Source organism: Panicum virgatum, chromosome 7K (genome assembly GCF_016808335.1).
Source record: "Panicum virgatum strain AP13 chromosome 7K, P.virgatum_v5, whole genome shotgun sequence".
NCBI lineage: Eukaryota > Viridiplantae > Streptophyta > Magnoliopsida > Poales > Poaceae > Panicum > Panicum virgatum.
Genome location: NC_053142.1, coordinates 12,028,940 through 12,046,238, shown reverse-complemented (window position 1 = coordinate 12,046,238; position 17,299 = coordinate 12,028,940). Strand labels below are relative to the sequence as shown.

The following is a 17,299-nucleotide window of genomic DNA, read 5'->3' as shown; positions in this document are numbered from 1 at the left end:
TTTATTACAAAACCGAATGTCTTAGGCAAACGAATAAACGTCTATAGAGTAGCAGCGGAATCTTCTTCAGCACAGGCAGATGACTGGGAGACATACGCCTAGAAATCCTCGAAGTCTTCGGGAAACTCCGGGCAGTTGTTATTACGGTCTGAGCAGCAAGTATGCAAGGGTGAGTACACTTATGGTTGGTACTCAACAAGTGGTAGGGCAACAACTATAATATATGCAAGGCTAATTCAAGGAATAGCTGACATGGTTTAACTGCACTCAGCAATTTTAATTGGTCATATTTTATTAGCAAGCATTAACTAGATAAAAGTATATACCATTAAACCCATATGATAAGTATGTACGAAGATATACAACATAACCATAAGTAAAAGCATCGATTTAGATCAACTTCAAGTTCAATTATCATGTGAGGGTCCAAGCCGCTCTTGACCGTGAGCACGGCTAACCGGTTAGTTTTACACTCTGCAGAGGTTGTACACTTTCACCACAATCCGCGTAAAAGCTCCGAAGAACTTTAAACCCAACCATGCAAGTGCGGGCCAAGCACCATATCACACTTCCTTAGGTATGACTGCATAGGGACGCTACGAGGCCTTTACAAAGATTCCCTAACCTATGACAACCCGCTAAGGTTTCAAGCCAAAGTGGTCATAACACTGCCCTAATGAGGTGATACCTTGCCAAAGGATCATAAAACAATACCAATTGCCCCAAGAGGACTGAGCTATACCCCATCAATGCATCCCCTCTTGCCCTTTCGGTAAGATTGTCACAAGCTAGAGTTTCTAATTAATCAGCCAAGACCAGAGCCATATAGTAATTGTGGTTGTACTGTTTTCTTGGGTGGTTCTCCATGTTCCAATTAACACATATGATCTTGATTAACAATATTAAACCATCACGAACATGAAGTAACAAGTGTAGCATTTGTAATATTATCCACCCATATCCAAGGTAAAGCAACTAGCATAGCTACCCAACATGTAAATTAAACCCAAGTTGATCAAGGAATAAGGTATACAATGCTAGGCATGTCCTTAACTCGGTTCCCATCAGATTATAGACTCATGCATGAACATAAAAGTAAATGTGATAGATTTAGTGTTTTTATGGGTCAAAAGTATGATCAAGGGTCCACTTGCCTTCCTCAAACTGCTGCTGATCCGGCCCTCCGAAGCCTTGATCGTGCTGCTGCTCCTCGAACTGCGGATCGTCTATCGCATCGCACACGCACATGCAAGCAAACAAGTACAAACAATAAGAAACAGTACACCAAACAACAAAAACAGTACAAAAAGAGGTTACTAAACTATTCTACTCATTGCAACGATCGCGTGAGCGCAAAGATCATCGAAAACGGATCTAAAACGAGAAAGTTATGGCTAAAACAAGATCTAAGGGCTAAAACGTAAATAAACCTTATACTCAGGGGCTAACTCATGAAAACAGGGACCGACTCGTAAATATCTTTCACTGTAATGGACGGCGGGTTCTAATACGGAATAACATAGGGGTTTCTTTGCAAAAACGACAGGGTTGACCGGTAAAGACTTGGTTGACTCAGATTGAATCTATTATGGACCCTTGGATTGAGATCGGACGGCCTGAGTGGCTTGGGGCGAGCGGCGGCGGCGTTAAACGGCCGGCGGCGAACTGAGGCGGCGGCGCGCGGCGGCGGGACGGCCGGAGTAGGCCAAAACGGCCATCCGGGCTTGGGTTAGACTCGTATTTGGGTCGGGGAGCACGTTCGCGAAGTCGCGAACTCGATTAGGGGATCTGGGTAGTGAGAAAAAGGCCGGAGCAGTGCCAGCAGCGGCGCATGGCGGAGCGGAAGCTCCGGCGAGCGAATGCGGCCGAAAGAGAGCGAGAGGGAGGGAGAGAGAAGGTCGGCGAGGTTCCTCTCACCACGGCGGAGCTCCGGAGCAGTGATGTCGTCGAGGAGGCGAAACGGAACGGCGGCGCGGCGAAGCTCCGAGAAGCTTCAACAATGGCGGTTGAGAGCTAGGGTTTGCGAACGCGAGAGGCGGCGGCTGCGGGTTTGGTGGGTTCAAGGGGGGGGTCGGGGGCGTTGCTTTTATAGGGCGGAGCGCGGCCTTGGCGTGCGGGCCCGAGGGGGCACGGCGGCGCACGCGTGGCCGGGTCGGACTCGAGCTAGAGTCTGGCTCGGTCGGGAAGAGGAAGACGCGCCCGACAGGTGGGGCCCGCCTGGCGGTGAGTCAGGGAGGGGAAGGGCGCTGGGCCAGTTGGGCCAAGAGGCGGGGGAACGGGCCGGCAGGGAGGAAAACGGGCCGCGGGGAAAGAGGAAAAAAGAAAAAGACGGGCTGGGCTGAAAGAGAGGGAGAAAAGAAGATTTTTTTCATTTTTCTGAAATGTTCCAACTCTTTCAAATTAAAACCAAACTCAAGGATTTGAATTTAAGTTGAACAACAAGCAAATAAAAATGCAAACCAGCATGAGATGCACACACCTATTTTCCTTATATTTATTTTATGGCTAAATATTTTATTTGATTCCCGACAAATGCTCTAAATTCCAGATAAATTAAATGAAACCTTATCGAGCCTACAATAAACCTAATCAAATTTATTGAGGTTCCTAATTTGAAAAATACGGGTGTTACAGCTTGTCGGCCAAAACACCGAAAAATAGAACAGCAAAAGGAAACTGCAACTTCAATCGGCAGATTTGCCGATATGCCCATGAATGTTCCCGATCAGCAAAATTTTGATCGGCAATATTTTGCCGATACAAGGCAAGGAACCGGATACGAATTTCGACGGACCATTCACGCGGGTGCCGCGCGCCCTTTGCCCCAAGCCCCGGCCTGGCCCGGCGAGGCGAGGCGAGGCGAGGCGAGCGCGCACGTGTGGACTCCTTTTTCTTCCCCTCTCATCCATGACTTAGTGAGTGAGATGCCTCTCCACTTTTAAGTAGATGAAACTCCCCTTTCACTAGCAAGATGGGACTAAAAGTTTCCACTATCCCCTTTGCTCACAAATGGGCCTTTGAGGTCTCATGAAATGGGCTTGACCCATATATTCCAACAATCCCCCACCAGATCTCAAATGCCCAATTAGAGTTTTGCCAATACTTGATACTGTTTAATACATCAGCATTTCATTGGAGACTGTTAAGTTGAACTTCCACCTAGAACTCCAAGCTATGTCTATCTACAACTTGAACAATGGACTAAGCCTTGAATTGCAAGTTTTGTGCGAACAGGTTTCACCCAAAGCCCTAACTGATACCTGGCTGCCAGTAGCCCTCTCCGTTGGTGGAGCATATGCATCATACTCCATGGTCATCACCCAAGTCTCATAGACTGCGACGTTGGACAGTCGGGCTCATATAGGTGTGTTCTTTCAAGAATGCTCTGTGGGACAGCATCTTCGCTAGTTAAATCCAATAGAAACACATTAAGGTACAATGCCAGCCTACCTCACAGATATCTGAGAGTACTGCATCTTCACTTAGAGAGGGTTTCAAGAATTACTCTCCTCAGTTCGCCCATAGCTTGTTTTTAACCGAGATCTAATTCATGGGATCTCCGATCACATAGACTGCGTTACCACTATGTCAACTTATACGGGTTTCATACACATCTGCCTCGATGAAATTTCTATCACATTTCATGATAGTCCCTTGGTAAATGGATCTGCTAGATTTTTGTCTGTTTGAATATAAGACACACTAATCACTCCGGTGTTTCTCATTTTTCTGATAGACTTCAGTCGCCTTTTAATATGTCTAGATGACTTCGCATTATCCTTAGCACTAGTGACCTTCACAATTGCAGTTTGATTGTCACAATTCATAAGGATAGCCGGTATTGGTTTCTCAACCACCGATAAATCGAGCAACAGCTCACGTAGCCAATCTGCCTCTAAAGTGGCTGTGTCTAGAGCAGTGAGCTCTGCCTCCATGGTTGACCTCGTCAATATGGTCTATTTACATGACCTCCATGACACCGCACCACCATCAAAGGTAAACACATACCCACTGGTAGCATAGAGCTCATCTAGATCAAATATCCAGTTCGCATCACTATATCCCTCAAGCACTGCGGGATGCCCTGAATAGTGAATCTCATAACTCATTGTACCCTTTAAATAGCACATAACCCTTTCAAGTGCATGCCAATGATCTGAACCCGGGTTTGATATAAACCAGCTCAATTTGCTTATAGCAAATGATATATCAGGTCTCATTGCACTAGATAGATACATGAGCGAACCGATAATCTGAGAATATCTTAATTGGTCTATACCAATTCTCTTATTCTTTCTCAATGTCACACTGGGATCGTAATTCGTATCACTATATCCCTCAAGCACTGCGGGATGCCCTGAATAGTGGATCCCAAACTCATTGTACCCTTTAAATAGCACATAACCCTTTCAAGTGCATTCCAATGATCTGAACCCGGGTTTGACATAAACCTACTCAATTTGCTTATAGAAAATGATATATCAGGTCTCGTTGCACTAGATAGATACATGAGGGAACCTATAATCTGAGAATATCTTAATTGGTCTATACCAATTCTCTTATTCTTTCTCAATGTCACACTGGGATCGTAAGGTGTGGGTGAAGACTCAAAATCTGTATAGCCAAAACGATTTAAGACCTTCTCCACATAGTGAGAAGGTGAGAGAGTAATCCCACTTTCATCCTTCATAAGCTTGATGTTGAGAATTACATCAACTTCTCCCAGATCTTTCGTATCAAATTTCTCTGATAAGAAATACTTGACCTCATTGATCACATCAATGCGCGCACGTGTGGACTCCTTTATCTTCCCCTCACATCCAAGACTTAGTGAGTGAGATGCCTCTCCACTTTTAAGTAGATGAAACTCCCCTTTCATTAGCAAGGTGGGACTAAAAGTTTCCACCATCCCCTTTGCTCACAAATAGGCCTTTGAGGTCTCATGGAATGGGCTTGATCCATATATTCCAACAATCTTTTTGTAACACTCTATTTTAACCGACATTTCAAAATTTACGAAATAAAATTTTGAATTTTCGAAGTTCAAATAAAATTTTGCTCAAACCTCAGTGGTTTTAAATCTTTCTTTAAAATAAAAACCTTTCAAAAAGGTTTCCAAAAGCTTTTGAGTACCCCTCTAGGTTGTAGTGGTCTGTATAAATTTTGTTGTTCAAGTTTGCGCCCCAAACATTTCAAATTCCATTCAAATTTGAATACAAACTCCATTTGAAAATTGTTTAAACCTTTAAACCCTGAATCGGGCCGCCCTTCCCTTTTTCTCCCGCACGGCCCAGTGCGGCCCGCGCTCCTCCCCGGCCCGACCCGCCTCCCCCTCTTCCCCCTGGGCCGCCTGCCAGCCCAGCCCCGCGCGTGCGCGCCTCCGGCGGCCCGCGCGCGAGCAAAGCCGCCACCACCGCTTCCCGTTCCGCCTTCGCTCGTGCACTTGCGCCCCCATGCCCGGACGCGCCCTACCCTCCTCCTTCTTCCTCCAGCCGGCCCCTACCCGCACCCGCGCCATGTGGCCAACGAAGCCCGAGCTCGCCCTGCCCCTGCCTCGCTCTGCCCCCACTTCGCACCCCCGGACCCTACCCAGCTCGAACCTCGCGCCCTCTCCTTCTCTACCTTGCGCCTGACCCCTACCGCCACAGCCATTGTCGGTCCGGGAAGCTTCCCGAGCTTCCTACCGTCTCCCCTCGGTCTATAAATGGAACCCCGGCATCGCAGAGCCTCTTTTCGCGACATCCAAGCCGCTCCAGCTCCCTCAACTGAGCCCAATCGTGAGCACCACCATCTCCCCCACCTCCGGCCACCGCAGCTCCGCCGCGCAATTGGCTATTGCAGACCCCCGCATCGCCCAAATTAGCGCATCGGTGAGCTTCACCTAGACTCCCTCTTACCTCTAGGCTAGGTCCAGTGCTTTCTAGGACGCTCCAGGGGCCGGAATGCCAGCTCTGGCGTGTCGCCGCCGCGCCCAGCTGGCGCTCCGCCGTGGGGGAGGTCACTGGTGCACCACAGCCCCGCGCGTATGGCCTGCTTGGCTTTGCCATGCCTCGCACGTGCTAACACACCCGGTCACACTGGGAACCGCGCTCGGAATCGCGTAGACGCGCGACTCCGGCGAGCCCGACCGCCGCAAAGCTACCCCCACCGCTGCGCACATCACACCACTATGACACAGCCCGCGCTGAGCCCCTACCTGGGTTAGCCTTTGCGCGCGCTCGCTCCCCGACCGTTTGGCACCCACGAACCAACACCGACGCGCCCCGAACAACCTACGCCGGCGAGCCCCTCCGCGCCGAGCCGCCACTGCGCTTGCCCGCACTGCCGAGAGCCTCGCCATGCCCCACCCTTAGCCCAGGAGGGTTACACATGTCGCGCTGAACATCCCAGACCCAAGCCCAAGCCGATTTGACCCCCGGAGCATCGAGATTGGTGAACTCCGGTGAGCCCCCGCCGCGCGCCGCCGCGGGGAAGAGCCCCGACGACCGAGTGCCGCCGCCCTCGCACCCGGAAATGATCCCGGCCGTCCAATCCAGAACGGATGCACACAATTAGAAGATATCGGTTCGATAGCTCGCTTACCTTTCGAAAGTCCATCAACCGTCGTGGGTTACATACTACGCACGCACGTGTTAATATTGATCAAAGCTTAACGGCTGAGTATTGGTAATAACCACGGCGAGCACGTACATACGTGAACCATGGACGACGACGTCGAGTCCGATGCAAGGCCGGCGAGCACAAACGGCCTCTTCCTGCTGCTCTCGCTGTCCCTCTTGCCGACGAGCAAGGCGGTGATCGCCAAGGGCGGCGGTTTGCACCACCACCACCGGTGCCGGACCTGCTGGGCGCGCGCCGACGGCCTCAACCTCCTCCTCGGCGCGCGCCCCGGCAAGGGCGCCGCAGCCAGCGACGTGCACCGGTGCCACGCCTGCGGCATCGTGTTCCCAACGGGGCAGGCGCTCGGCGGCCACATGCGCAGGCACAGGGCAGCGTTCGACGCCGCTGCACGGGAGGGCACCACGAAGCCGGTGCCGGTGGTCGTGTCCGCTGAGTCGTCGTCGGAGGAAGTTGATGATGACGCCGGCTACTTGTCTAGTAGCAACTTGATCCACTTCATATGATCGAGACATCCCTCGGCTGTCAACAAGTTTGGTTTGGAGTGGTTACGTTGATATACACACACACCACGCAAAAAAAGGTTATTATTACAAGGAATAACAAGTATTTGGTTTGGATTATTATTATACGGGAAGGTGCCACCGTAATACCAGTATTATGTCGCTAGGCGCTAGTGGCCAATATATACTACTGGTCGTTTATTTTTCTCACATATATAAATTCGTCGACCAGCCCATGACAATAAAGCTAAATTCGACAGTTTTTCCTAATTTCGATGGTATTTGACCCATGAATTTTTGCATTGTTGCTGTAATGTCCAATGTCTGCTTCCATTATTCAAGTGGCGAGTCACGATATTGACTAGAGATGGAAACAAAACACAAATCTTGAAAATGAAGATCCGTTTGTATGCTAGAGTCATGTGGAGACTAGGTTATATTGAGGACCTTTTGTGATTACACGGCGCACGCACACGGTCCTATATGGATTCTCCTAAGTCATGTGTATCCACTCCCTCTATTCCAGTAAACCATGGGGCAAAAATGTAGCGATATTTCTAACCCCACATAAATATAGTACAAATGTCTGCAGCGGAGGCCTAATTAATCTTATTTTGGTATGTCAGAATGCATCAAAAAAGGACACTTGCAATAGAGAATTATTGCGATATGAAGAATTGCCTATGGATGCCAATCTACTACTTCCATCACTTACCTTGCTACTTATAATACTAGTTATGACAATGTTTGGCCCAGCTCCATAGTGTGATTCTGGGAAATAACACAACAGTTAACTCTTAAGTACTCTAATTGCGTAGGATTGTTTATCTGAAATGGTGAATTAAGTTGCTACGATCTAGAAAAATAGCTTTTATAGTTCACTTACCTCACTAGCCATATAATCACTTCATGCTAAGAATCAATTACAAGGGATGGAGCTTCCTAAACAGATAATTAGGACGCAACGACAAGTTACCAACGCTAAGCTATGTGGCATGCCCGTGCATTCGCAGCAGATAAAGCTCAGAAGGTGTTCGGACTCGGCTCAGGAGAGACAATCTCCCAGCTCCGTGTGTATTGGTCGTGATTAGCCTTCTTGTCGGCTTTTTCTGACAACACATCTTCTAGCATGCCCAGTGGTACAGACAACAGCAACAAAAAGTTTGTTAGCAACCTTGTGACAACACCAACTCACCGCTGCCTCCCTGAGAACCTCCTCTAGTTTCTCTAGTGATAGAGGAGCCTAGAAATCTACAACCCTTATATGAGTGCTCCCCCTTCCTCTCTGGTTCCGGTGGCATATGGCCAAGGCAACCATACACACTCTCTGAAACACTTGAAATTTCACGGTATCTTAACCTTAGTGCAACCCAATAATCTTGAAATGTTTGCCGGAGCAGCACTTGTAGAGACTAAGATACAAGTCAACTGTTGAGCTGCAGAGACATTCAACATTGTCGAGTTAGAGCAGAGTGTCAAAAATATTTTCGTGTGGGCACATGACTGTCTGTCTGAGTGCAAATTATTATGAATTCATTATTTTATGCCGATGTTTCTAGTGTACGTGCAACTCTAAAGACTAAGAGCATCTCCAGCCCAGTGACTAAATGGGCCTCTATCTCTTTTTTAATCTCCCAGTTGAAAAAAAACAACTCCAGCCGAGCTCCTAAACGGGTTACTATTTTGTGGAGGCCACCAAATTTTGGCCCAAGACCCCTAAAACTGGAGGCCCTCTATTTCCACCCAACACGTGGGCCCCACTTTTTTTTTTCTCTTTTTCCCCTCTCCTCTGATTCGCACGCTGCCTCGCGCGGTGGTTCTCGCGGCTCCCGCGCCGGCCGCCGCCGCCACCATCCCGCCTCGCCGTCGCCGGAGATCCTCGCCCGCTGCCGGTACACTCCCCGCCATGGACGGATCTGCCCCTCTGGGGGACGGACGGCTGGCTTGGGGCACCGACAGCGACGGCCCGAGCCGGACCAGGCCGCCGCCGCGCCTGGCCGGGGCGCCGCTGCCTCGCAGCATCTCCGGCGACGGGCGCCCTCCTCGGCTCGGGCCTCCTGGGCGCCGACAGTGGCGGCGGGTTCGGTGGCAGCAACCTGGTCACGTCTGGCAACGGAGGGGACCGGTCCGGCATCGAGATGCATTACAAGAAGACGATCGAAGAGGACCCCTGCGACGGCATCTTCTTGAGGAACTACGCGCAGTTCCTCTACCAGGTGAGCAGCAGTCTCATCTGCTCTACTGCCAATTTGGGTACTCTGTCTGATCTTGCAGAGAAACAGAGCAACAAACAATCTCATTTGTTCCGACACCATTTTCAGGTGAAGGGGGATTACCGGAGGGCAGAGGAGTACTACTCCCGCGCGATCCTCGCCGACCCGGACGACGGCGAGCTCCTCTCGGAGTACATAAATTTTTCACTGTCGTTTGTTTGTTCTGTACATAAATTTCATGTCAATGGGCTAGCATAAGGAAGTCTGAATTTGAAGTACATAAATTCCCCCAGCCGGGAATGGAACTTCTTTATGAATAGGAAGTCTGAATTTGATAGCCTCATGCCCTCATGTGTTATGCTTGGTTCAGAAACCTTGATGCTAAAAACTGCTGGAAAAGATGTAGAAGTAGAACAGCATCTGAACCAGCAAAAGATGTTGCTGCAAGTGATGTTAAGTTGCCAGTAGGCACACATACGGTCCTTGATGATACTCTGCTATGCAGATTTTGTTTAGCAACCGCACTGACGAGGTCACTAAAAAAAACACTAACTTTTTTTTCTCAAGTTCAGAAGTGAACCAAAATAATCATCACAATAAGGCTTTTGAATAAGCCTTTGCATGAACAATGTGACCTTGTGCAGAACAATAACTGCCCATGTAAGGTCGGTGAAGAGCCCATGGACAGTAGCAATAGCATGCTTTTTATTATTGTGAGCTTTAATTTTCTTGTCTAGTTAGCTGCACCACTTGAGTTTCTCATGTGAATACCATTTTCAGTTTTGGGTATGTTCAGTTTCAGTTTGAAAACTGGCATGAGACATATATTACATATTGTGGTATTTGACTCCAGAACTGAACACCTGTAAATTGCTTTTGCAGATAATGATGGGGTTATTGTGAACCCAAAATGCGAGATGAAAGGTAGTGTGGCATGCTGCAATCTCTTAATCTTGGGTTTCCCGTGCACAATTGCTCAGCACATGGTTTTTCTCTCTGCAGGATCTGCTATCACTGGACCTTTGGCCTAGGATTGGGGAAATTCAGAGTTTTGTGTGCTCCTTATTTAGGTCTACCTGATGCAGTTTTGTACCTGAACATCTATTGTAATGTACTTGCGAGTTATCTGTTTCTGAAATGCTATATGATAATTGAACTCAAGTGGAAAGTTTCTGAAATGCTATATCGAGTTGTCTGCCTTGGGCTCGGACTCCATATGTGCTTTCATGACTCAGAGCTTTCTCCGTTTGTTCAGTAATGTTTCTGGAGATGATTTCTTACAAGTTACAATGGAAACTTACAGATTGATGGATCAGGACATGAAAACCATGTGTGATCCCAGAAACTGTCTTTCTATTCAAATGACAAATATTCACTGATTATTGTTCACTGATTATTGTTCACTGAGCTAGTGAGCTTTCATCAATGTGGAACTGCTGCCACTGGTCAGGCATTTGCAAGGTTGCTTTACATCCTATCTTTTGTCATACAAACTACTCTGCCAGCTGCCTCTGTCTGAACTGCAGAGGAGACTCTTTTGTTCACTGATTATGTGTCTGAAGTTGCAAGGTTGTCATTTGTACGCCTGTGGTGTTGCAGATAGATCATAGATGGTTGCAGATAGGATAGCCTCAGAGAACCAATTTCTGACCCTCGTGAAAGCTTCCAAAGAAAGAGCAAAACAATGAAGCCAATGGTTGCAGATAGATCTATGTAAACTAGGACACTAGGACAGCAGGACCATATCCAACAGAAGAGAAATCTTATCTTTTATACATCAGACAATAATACAGAAGAGAGAATTCAGAGTTGGTACACCTTACAACCAGGGACAAATAGAAGACATCTTTTACTATTTTTCATAAGGAATTCAGCACAGTTTTATGTATCAATGTGCATGGTACAGAACCAAGGATATAGGACTAATTTGGCAGGTGTGAAGTAGTCCTGAGCTTGCAGCCTTCTTGCCCTTTCTAGATTGTCTCAAGGATATAGCACAGTTTCTTGCTCTCTCCAAGTCTGATTGTCTCAATGCTCTAGGTTTCTGAAACAGAAGTAGGAAGTCATAAATCAGATCTAATGTGAGATGGTTGAATAAGCCTTTCTAAGTTAACTCTAAATCAACTTCACCAGTATGTTATCAGAAGCCAAAATAATGAAAAGATGAATTAAAATCAATGAACAGAGAAAAAACAGCAAGACAGCAACATGTCAAAATAACGTTTCCCTTGCTGTTTATATTCAGGTCGATTCTTGCACAATGTCTACTCAATCATGAATCTTTGATGTGAAAGCAATGTGATGCTGCTCGTGGCGAGAAGAAGCCATTTACTCAATTGGTTCTTGTATAAGCAATGTTGCTCGTGACGAGAAGAAGCCATCGTCTTTACCGGCTGGTGTCCGAATCCAGGACTGCGATGCTGAGGGAAGCCGCCGCTGAGCTGACCGTGAGGAGCTGAGCTGAGCTGAGGGAAGCCGCCGCTGAGCTGACCGATGCTGAGGAGCTTCCGCCGCCGCCACCAAGATCCGCAAGCGCTGCGTTGGTCGGCCACCGGAAGGGAGGCGGCGCCGGCACCGGCGCGTCGCCGTGCGCGAGCAGCGGGAGGGAGAGGAGGATGTCGGAGTTGTCGTGGAACCTGCACGGCCGCTACGGCCACGCCGACGTAGATGCGGTCCACGGCGTCGGCGCGGAAGCTCGTCAGCGCGCTCTGGCAGCTCAACAAGGGGGACGGCGGCGAGGCTGTGGCGAGGAGGAGCTGGAGCTGGATTCCCGCAGACGGGGACGGCGGGCGGAGGGGAAGCCGACCGGGAAGGAAAGAGGGCCAGCGAGAGCGATGGGAAAGCGAAAGGGTAGCAGCTTGTAGGGGTCCGGCCGGCGCGGCACGGGGCGAGGCGGCCGCGGCGGCGCGGGGGAGAGGCGGGCGCGGCGGCGCAGGGAAGAGGCGGCGCGACCGCGAGGAGAGGGAGGACGGGGCCTTTCGCTGACAGCAGGGTCCCATTAGCCACATTGATTTAGGGGCCATCATTTGGTCCAGCTGACTGGAGTCCGGAGAGAATTTCAAGCCCCTAAATTTTATGGGGCTGTCTAAAAATAAAAAGTAGAGGCTCATATTTGGTCAGCCGGCTGGAGATGCTCTAACTGTTTCCTTCTCTTCGAAGAGAAGGGCACATATTGCGTTATACTTACATATATATTATCTCTAGTTTTTTTATATGACGTGGAATAGTACAAATTTATACTGTTTGGCGTCATATAAAAAAATCGAAGGGAGTATATAATAATGAAGAGAAGCAGATACAAATGATGACTTTGAAAACACCCGTCTTTTTCAGAATATACATGTATATACATATACTGGAGTAGTCAGTACGTAGTGTGCTAGTACGTAGTTGTTGCTCTAACAAGCGACACAGCTAGCTTATTGATTGGTAGGGACTAGCTTGGGAGCAAGGCAGGGCGAGTTTCCATGAAACTTCGGAGACAACCGATCGATCGAGGTGTGTCACTGAATATATAGGAGTATACTTGGCTACCAAGTTCTGAGCAACTTCCATCCAGTGTGGTACACTACTTGATGGACATGATTCTATTACTCCACGGTTGAGGAGAAGAAACAAGATAAGGATATGTGCCCGCGCATCAGCACAAAAATTGTGTTTGCTTTATTTAATTTGTCGAGCATGCACGACGGTTCGTTCTAATTACTTTTATTGGCATCAAATTAATATATCTACATGTTGGCTTATCTTCCTCGATCGCATCAAGAAGAAAAATATGTATTCTTTTAGCTTAGCTTCGCTTAGCTTAGCTTCTGTATGTGTAAGTCTTGTAGTGGACATTATTATGTTACCAAGTAAATAATTTTCCGATGAGAGTATTTTTTTTTCACTCTAGTGAATGCTAAAGTTTAACAATATATATTCATTAATTAATGATCAGTGATCTTGGCATATCCTAGCACTACCGGATTCGCCGTGTTTGCCGTGTGCCTAAGGCACATGGCGAATCCGGTAGTGGTGGCCGGAGAGGTCGGTCCAGTACTTGCCGTGGCCGAAGACGCTGAAGAAGGAGATGATGACGGTGGTGTAGCAGCCCCTGTCGCAGGTCTTCCTCAGGCTGCCCTCGGCCTTGTTCCGGCCCCAGAAGACGACCACCTCGCCGGTCGGCTTCGCGGTTGCTGCTTGTTGTCCGGCGAGGACGACGTACGACGACTAGGAAGAGGAGTAGCAGGACCATTTGATGAGCTGAAGATGATGGAGGCGCCATGATGGTTTGCATTGCATGCTGCCATGGGGCGTGGTAGCTTTTATATTGTCTGAATATGCAACTTGCAAGAGCGCTACACACATCATGCATGGATATGGTTCATAGCACTTTATTTTCAAAGCACATATTTTGATCCAACTTGTGTGCTATAACTCTATAAATATAAGCATAAGGTACCTACTGATATGGATATGGTATAAATATGCGCTTGTCGTCTCTTTCTCGAAACCACGTACCGTTTGTCTGCAGGTTCATCGTTTGATCGATCAGATCAGGACACGGTCGCTGTCAGCTTTACTACTAGCTTACGCATCGTCGTTGTGCGCTGCACCTGCACCGCACGACATTCCAGCACGCGGTGAAAGTACGTTTCAGCGTTGACGCATGCAAGGTCAAAATCGTTGGGTACATGACTACATGTTGAGGAACGAGAGTACTCTATCCTGCTTGTGATGAGTGAATTGTCAACCGTGCGGTGTGATCGTGCGCTTGGTCTTTGGATTGCAGGTACACGGGCGTCGAGTGTCAACGGGGAGCTGCCGTGGAGGTGCTGTGGCCGATGGACCGTGCGGTGGACGGCGGTGAAGGGCAGCCGGGACCGGAGCTCGGATCGGGCGGCAGCTGTGGCGTCCACTCCTGGGTCGAGGGCGCAAGCGGCGACGGAAGGCGGATTTCTTGGTTTGCGCCACAAAACCAAGGAGGCGGACGGCGGTTGAAGACGCCAAGTCGTGGAGGTACAGGCGTCGGTCTCGGGACTGACGGAGGCGATGGGCGTCGACGGCGTCTAGGGCCTCGCTGCGGGCGAGGAGATGACGGGCGTCGGGCGGCATCTAGGGCCGTCAGAAGGCCGAGGCGGGAACGGCGTCTAGGGCCACGGCGTGGAGGCGGGAATCTTCCCGCGTGTGAGGTTTTGGCGGTTTTCTCAAAACCGGCTACCTACCCGGGTTTCGCGGACCCTCCAAAACCGCGGACTGGATCTTCATCAAGACGGCGGCATCGCGGAGAAGACTTCGTTTCGAAGAAAGAACCTCGGCCGTCGGATGAGATCATGTACAGGGGGTGCTACAGGCCAACCGGTCTGACCGGTCCCTGGCACCGGTCTGACCGGTCTAACACACCGGTCTGACCGGTCCAGCTCACCGGTCTGACCGGTCCCGCGGGTATAAATACCCCTTCACTTGTGTTAGGTTAATAGCGGCTTTTGTAATCTGTTCGTGGACTCTCTATTTCTCCAGGCCGCTGCCCCTGCGTCTCCCTCCCTCTGTTCCTCTCGTTTGAGTTGATTTTGTCCATGGATTGTTGAAACCTTGTAAGGGATTTGATTGGGAAAGGAGGCCCTATCCTCCTCGTGCCCTCTAGGCTTTTGACTCGATTCAATCCCCTGGTTTTGTGCCTTGTGCAATGGATTTTCGATTTCGTTTTTGGCACACTTGATTGAGAGGAGGCTACGAGTTCTTAGCTGTGATTTCCATGCATCTAGCCCTGTCCTACTCCCTCTGGAATCACGAGCTCCTTCGAATTTGAGTTCTTGAGTTTTAGAGAAAACCCCAATCCTTTTGATCTCCACTCGAATTCTCAAGAATCGTTGATCTTTAGGATGAGATCTTTTGGGGATATGCTCACGGGGTAGGGGCGAAGCAAGCCCCCAAGTTTCGTCGGTTTTTGTGGTCGTTTGCTCGGGATTCACCGTTTGAATCCAATTTCTCGGGGGTTTTCTGGGTGCTACCGGTCAGACCGGTAGGCACGACCGGTCAGACCGGTCCAGCGCACCGGTCAGACCGGTCCAGGCAGACCAGTTCTGCAGTTTTCCCAATTCTCTTCCGATTTGCTTCGTGGTTTCGCTCGCTCGTTCGAGGTCTTTTGTGTTGGTTTAGCTTTTCCATAGCTATTCCAAACTTTGGCCAGAACGCTTGAGAGCTTGGGTGATTTTCGGGATATAGGCCGACGGTTTGAATTTCGGAAGAAATTTTGATCGGCTCCCATTCACCCCCCCCCCCCTCTGGTCGCCGGCTTCGGTCCCACAATTGGTATCAGAGCTTGGTTGAGGATTTCAGTACCTTAACCGGCTCGAAAACCACTCGTCGACCATGGCGAGTCTTGGTAAGATCCCGGTGTTTTCTGGCGAGGACTATGCCTACTGGAAGATTCGCATGAGAGCCTTCCTGCAAAGCATGGGAGCCGATGTCTGGGAGATTACCACGAACCAGCTCTACGAGGTGCTGGCTGTTCGGACCGCGCCTCTTCAGGTGACCCAGCACGAGGCTAACGCCAAGGCCGTCAATGCCTTGTTCGCTGGTGTTTCTCGTGCGGAGTTCTCACGCGTCCAGGGTTTTCAGGAAGCCCACAAGATTTGGACGTGTCTTGAGAACTACCACGAGGGTACACCTCAGGTGAAGGGCAGACTGTTCGAGACTCACCGGCGTGAGTACGAGAACTTCACACAGGAGCCGGGTGAGAGCATTGACCTGATGTTCAGTCGTTTTCAGTCGATTGTGAACAAGGTCAATGCGAACAGATCTGCTGGTGCCCTTGAGTACACAGAGCACGAGAAGGCTCTCAAGTTGCTTTACGCACTTGACCGCTCTGTGTGGGATCTCAAGGTGAACACGATCATTGAGTCTGCAGGCTATGAGACTCTGACCGTGAACGAGCTTTTCAGCAAGCTCAAGGCCACGGAGGTGGATAACCAGACACGAGCCAAGCTCAATGGTGCCCCTTCTTCCAAGAGCATCGCTCTTGTGACTGGCCCAGGTGGATCGAGCTCTAACGCTAACTCTGCTCTTGGCTTTTCTCTTGCCTCTTTGCCTTCTGTTTCAGATGAGCAGCTGGAGGCGCTAGGCGACGATGACTTGTGCCTCCTCATCAGCAAGTTCCAGTGCGTCTACCACAACAAGCAGAGGAAGAAGAACCCCGGGTGCTACAACTGCGGCGATCTGAACCATTCGTCGCCGATTGCCCCAAGAAGTCCGGCAGTGGCCAGAACAACTCCTTCGACTACTACCGCCATCGCGACCGCGACGAGGGAGGCTCCAACAAGGAGCGTCGGCGCCACAAGCACCGCAGTCGTGACCGGGGAGGACGCTTCGACAAGGAGTCGCTCAAGAAGCGCTTCTAGTACAAGGCCAAGAAGCGGGAGAAGGCCTTCCTGGCGCAGCTCAGCGACCTCGACAAGAGCTCCGACACCGACCGCTCTTCTTCACCGACCTCCGACGACGACGACAAGAAGAAGAAGAAGCGGGACAAGGAAGCCACCGGCTTCATCGGCCTTTGCTTGGCGGCCGGTCGGCGCAAGAGCTTCTGCACCATGGCGGGCGAAGCCAATGGTGCTCGTGCGTCTTCGGGTGGACATGCTACACCGACGCACTCCGGCTCTTCTCCTGGATCCGAGAGCGATTCAAAGGTAAACTCCACGATCGACCTGCTTGATACAGAGGTTAGGGAGTTGTACGCCGCTCTCGACAACCAGAAGAGGCTGCTTAAGGAAGCAGCTAGAGAGCGTAGAAAGCTTAGGGCTGAGCTGGCTTGTGCTAGGGAGAAGTCTAGTGAGGATGAGTGCGCTGGCTGCATATCTCATATGAATGATCTTGTTGCTCTCCGTGCCAAGCATGATGAGAACGTCGCGAACTTAGATGTTGCTAAGATTTCGCTTGCTGACGTGTCTCATGAGCTCGCTAAGGCCAAGCATGAACTAGAACTGA

The 17,299-nt window shown here is 49.8% G+C and overlaps 2 protein-coding genes and 1 long non-coding RNA gene across 4 annotated transcripts; 2 read left to right on the top strand and 1 right to left on the bottom strand.

The window, feature by feature from the left end:
* The first annotated feature begins 6,701 nt into the window (after positions 1-6,701).
* Positions 6,702-7,124, top strand: LOC120639926 (zinc finger protein ZAT12-like). The gene has a single exon (XM_039915843.1). The coding sequence runs from the start codon at positions 6,702-6,704 to the stop codon at positions 7,122-7,124; it is 423 nt and encodes a 140-aa protein (XP_039771777.1).
* A 1,770-nt stretch (positions 7,125-8,894) lies between these two features.
* On the top strand, positions 8,895-10,549 carry LOC120639800. Its single transcript, XR_005661672.1, has 4 exons — positions 8,895-9,337; positions 9,443-9,525; positions 10,217-10,258; positions 10,337-10,549. It is a non-coding gene; the product is annotated as an uncharacterized LOC120639800 (long non-coding RNA).
* A 528-nt stretch (positions 10,550-11,077) lies between these two features.
* LOC120639799 lies at positions 11,078-12,415 on the bottom strand. 2 transcript variants are annotated; one of them, XM_039915691.1, is made up of 2 exons: positions 11,667-12,415; positions 11,078-11,378 (listed from the first exon to the last, which is right to left on the bottom strand). In XM_039915691.1, the coding sequence occupies exons 1-2, from the start codon at positions 12,358-12,360 to the stop codon at positions 11,371-11,373; spliced, it is 702 nt and encodes a 233-aa protein (XP_039771625.1). In that variant the 5' UTR covers positions 12,361-12,415; the 3' UTR covers positions 11,078-11,370. The 2 variants fall into 2 exon arrangements, with proteins under 2 accessions (XP_039771625.1, XP_039771624.1); XM_039915690.1 differs by having other exon boundaries at positions 11,725-12,389.
* Positions 12,416-17,299: the final 4,884 nt, after the last annotated feature.

Bases quoted from the DNA above. Each gene is read 5' to 3' on its own strand.
- LOC120639926 (XM_039915843.1), top strand. From the start codon at position 6,702: ATGGACGACGACGTCGAGTCCGATGCAAGGCCGGCGAGCACAAACGGC.
- LOC120639799 (XM_039915690.1), bottom strand. From the start codon at position 12,360: ATGATGGCCCCTAAATCAATGTGGCTAATGGGACCCTGCTGTCAGCGA. The intron at 11,379-11,724 runs GTAAAGACGATG...CTTCTGTTTCAG, and splicing joins CTGGATTCGGACACCAGCCG to AAACCTAGAGCATTGAGACA.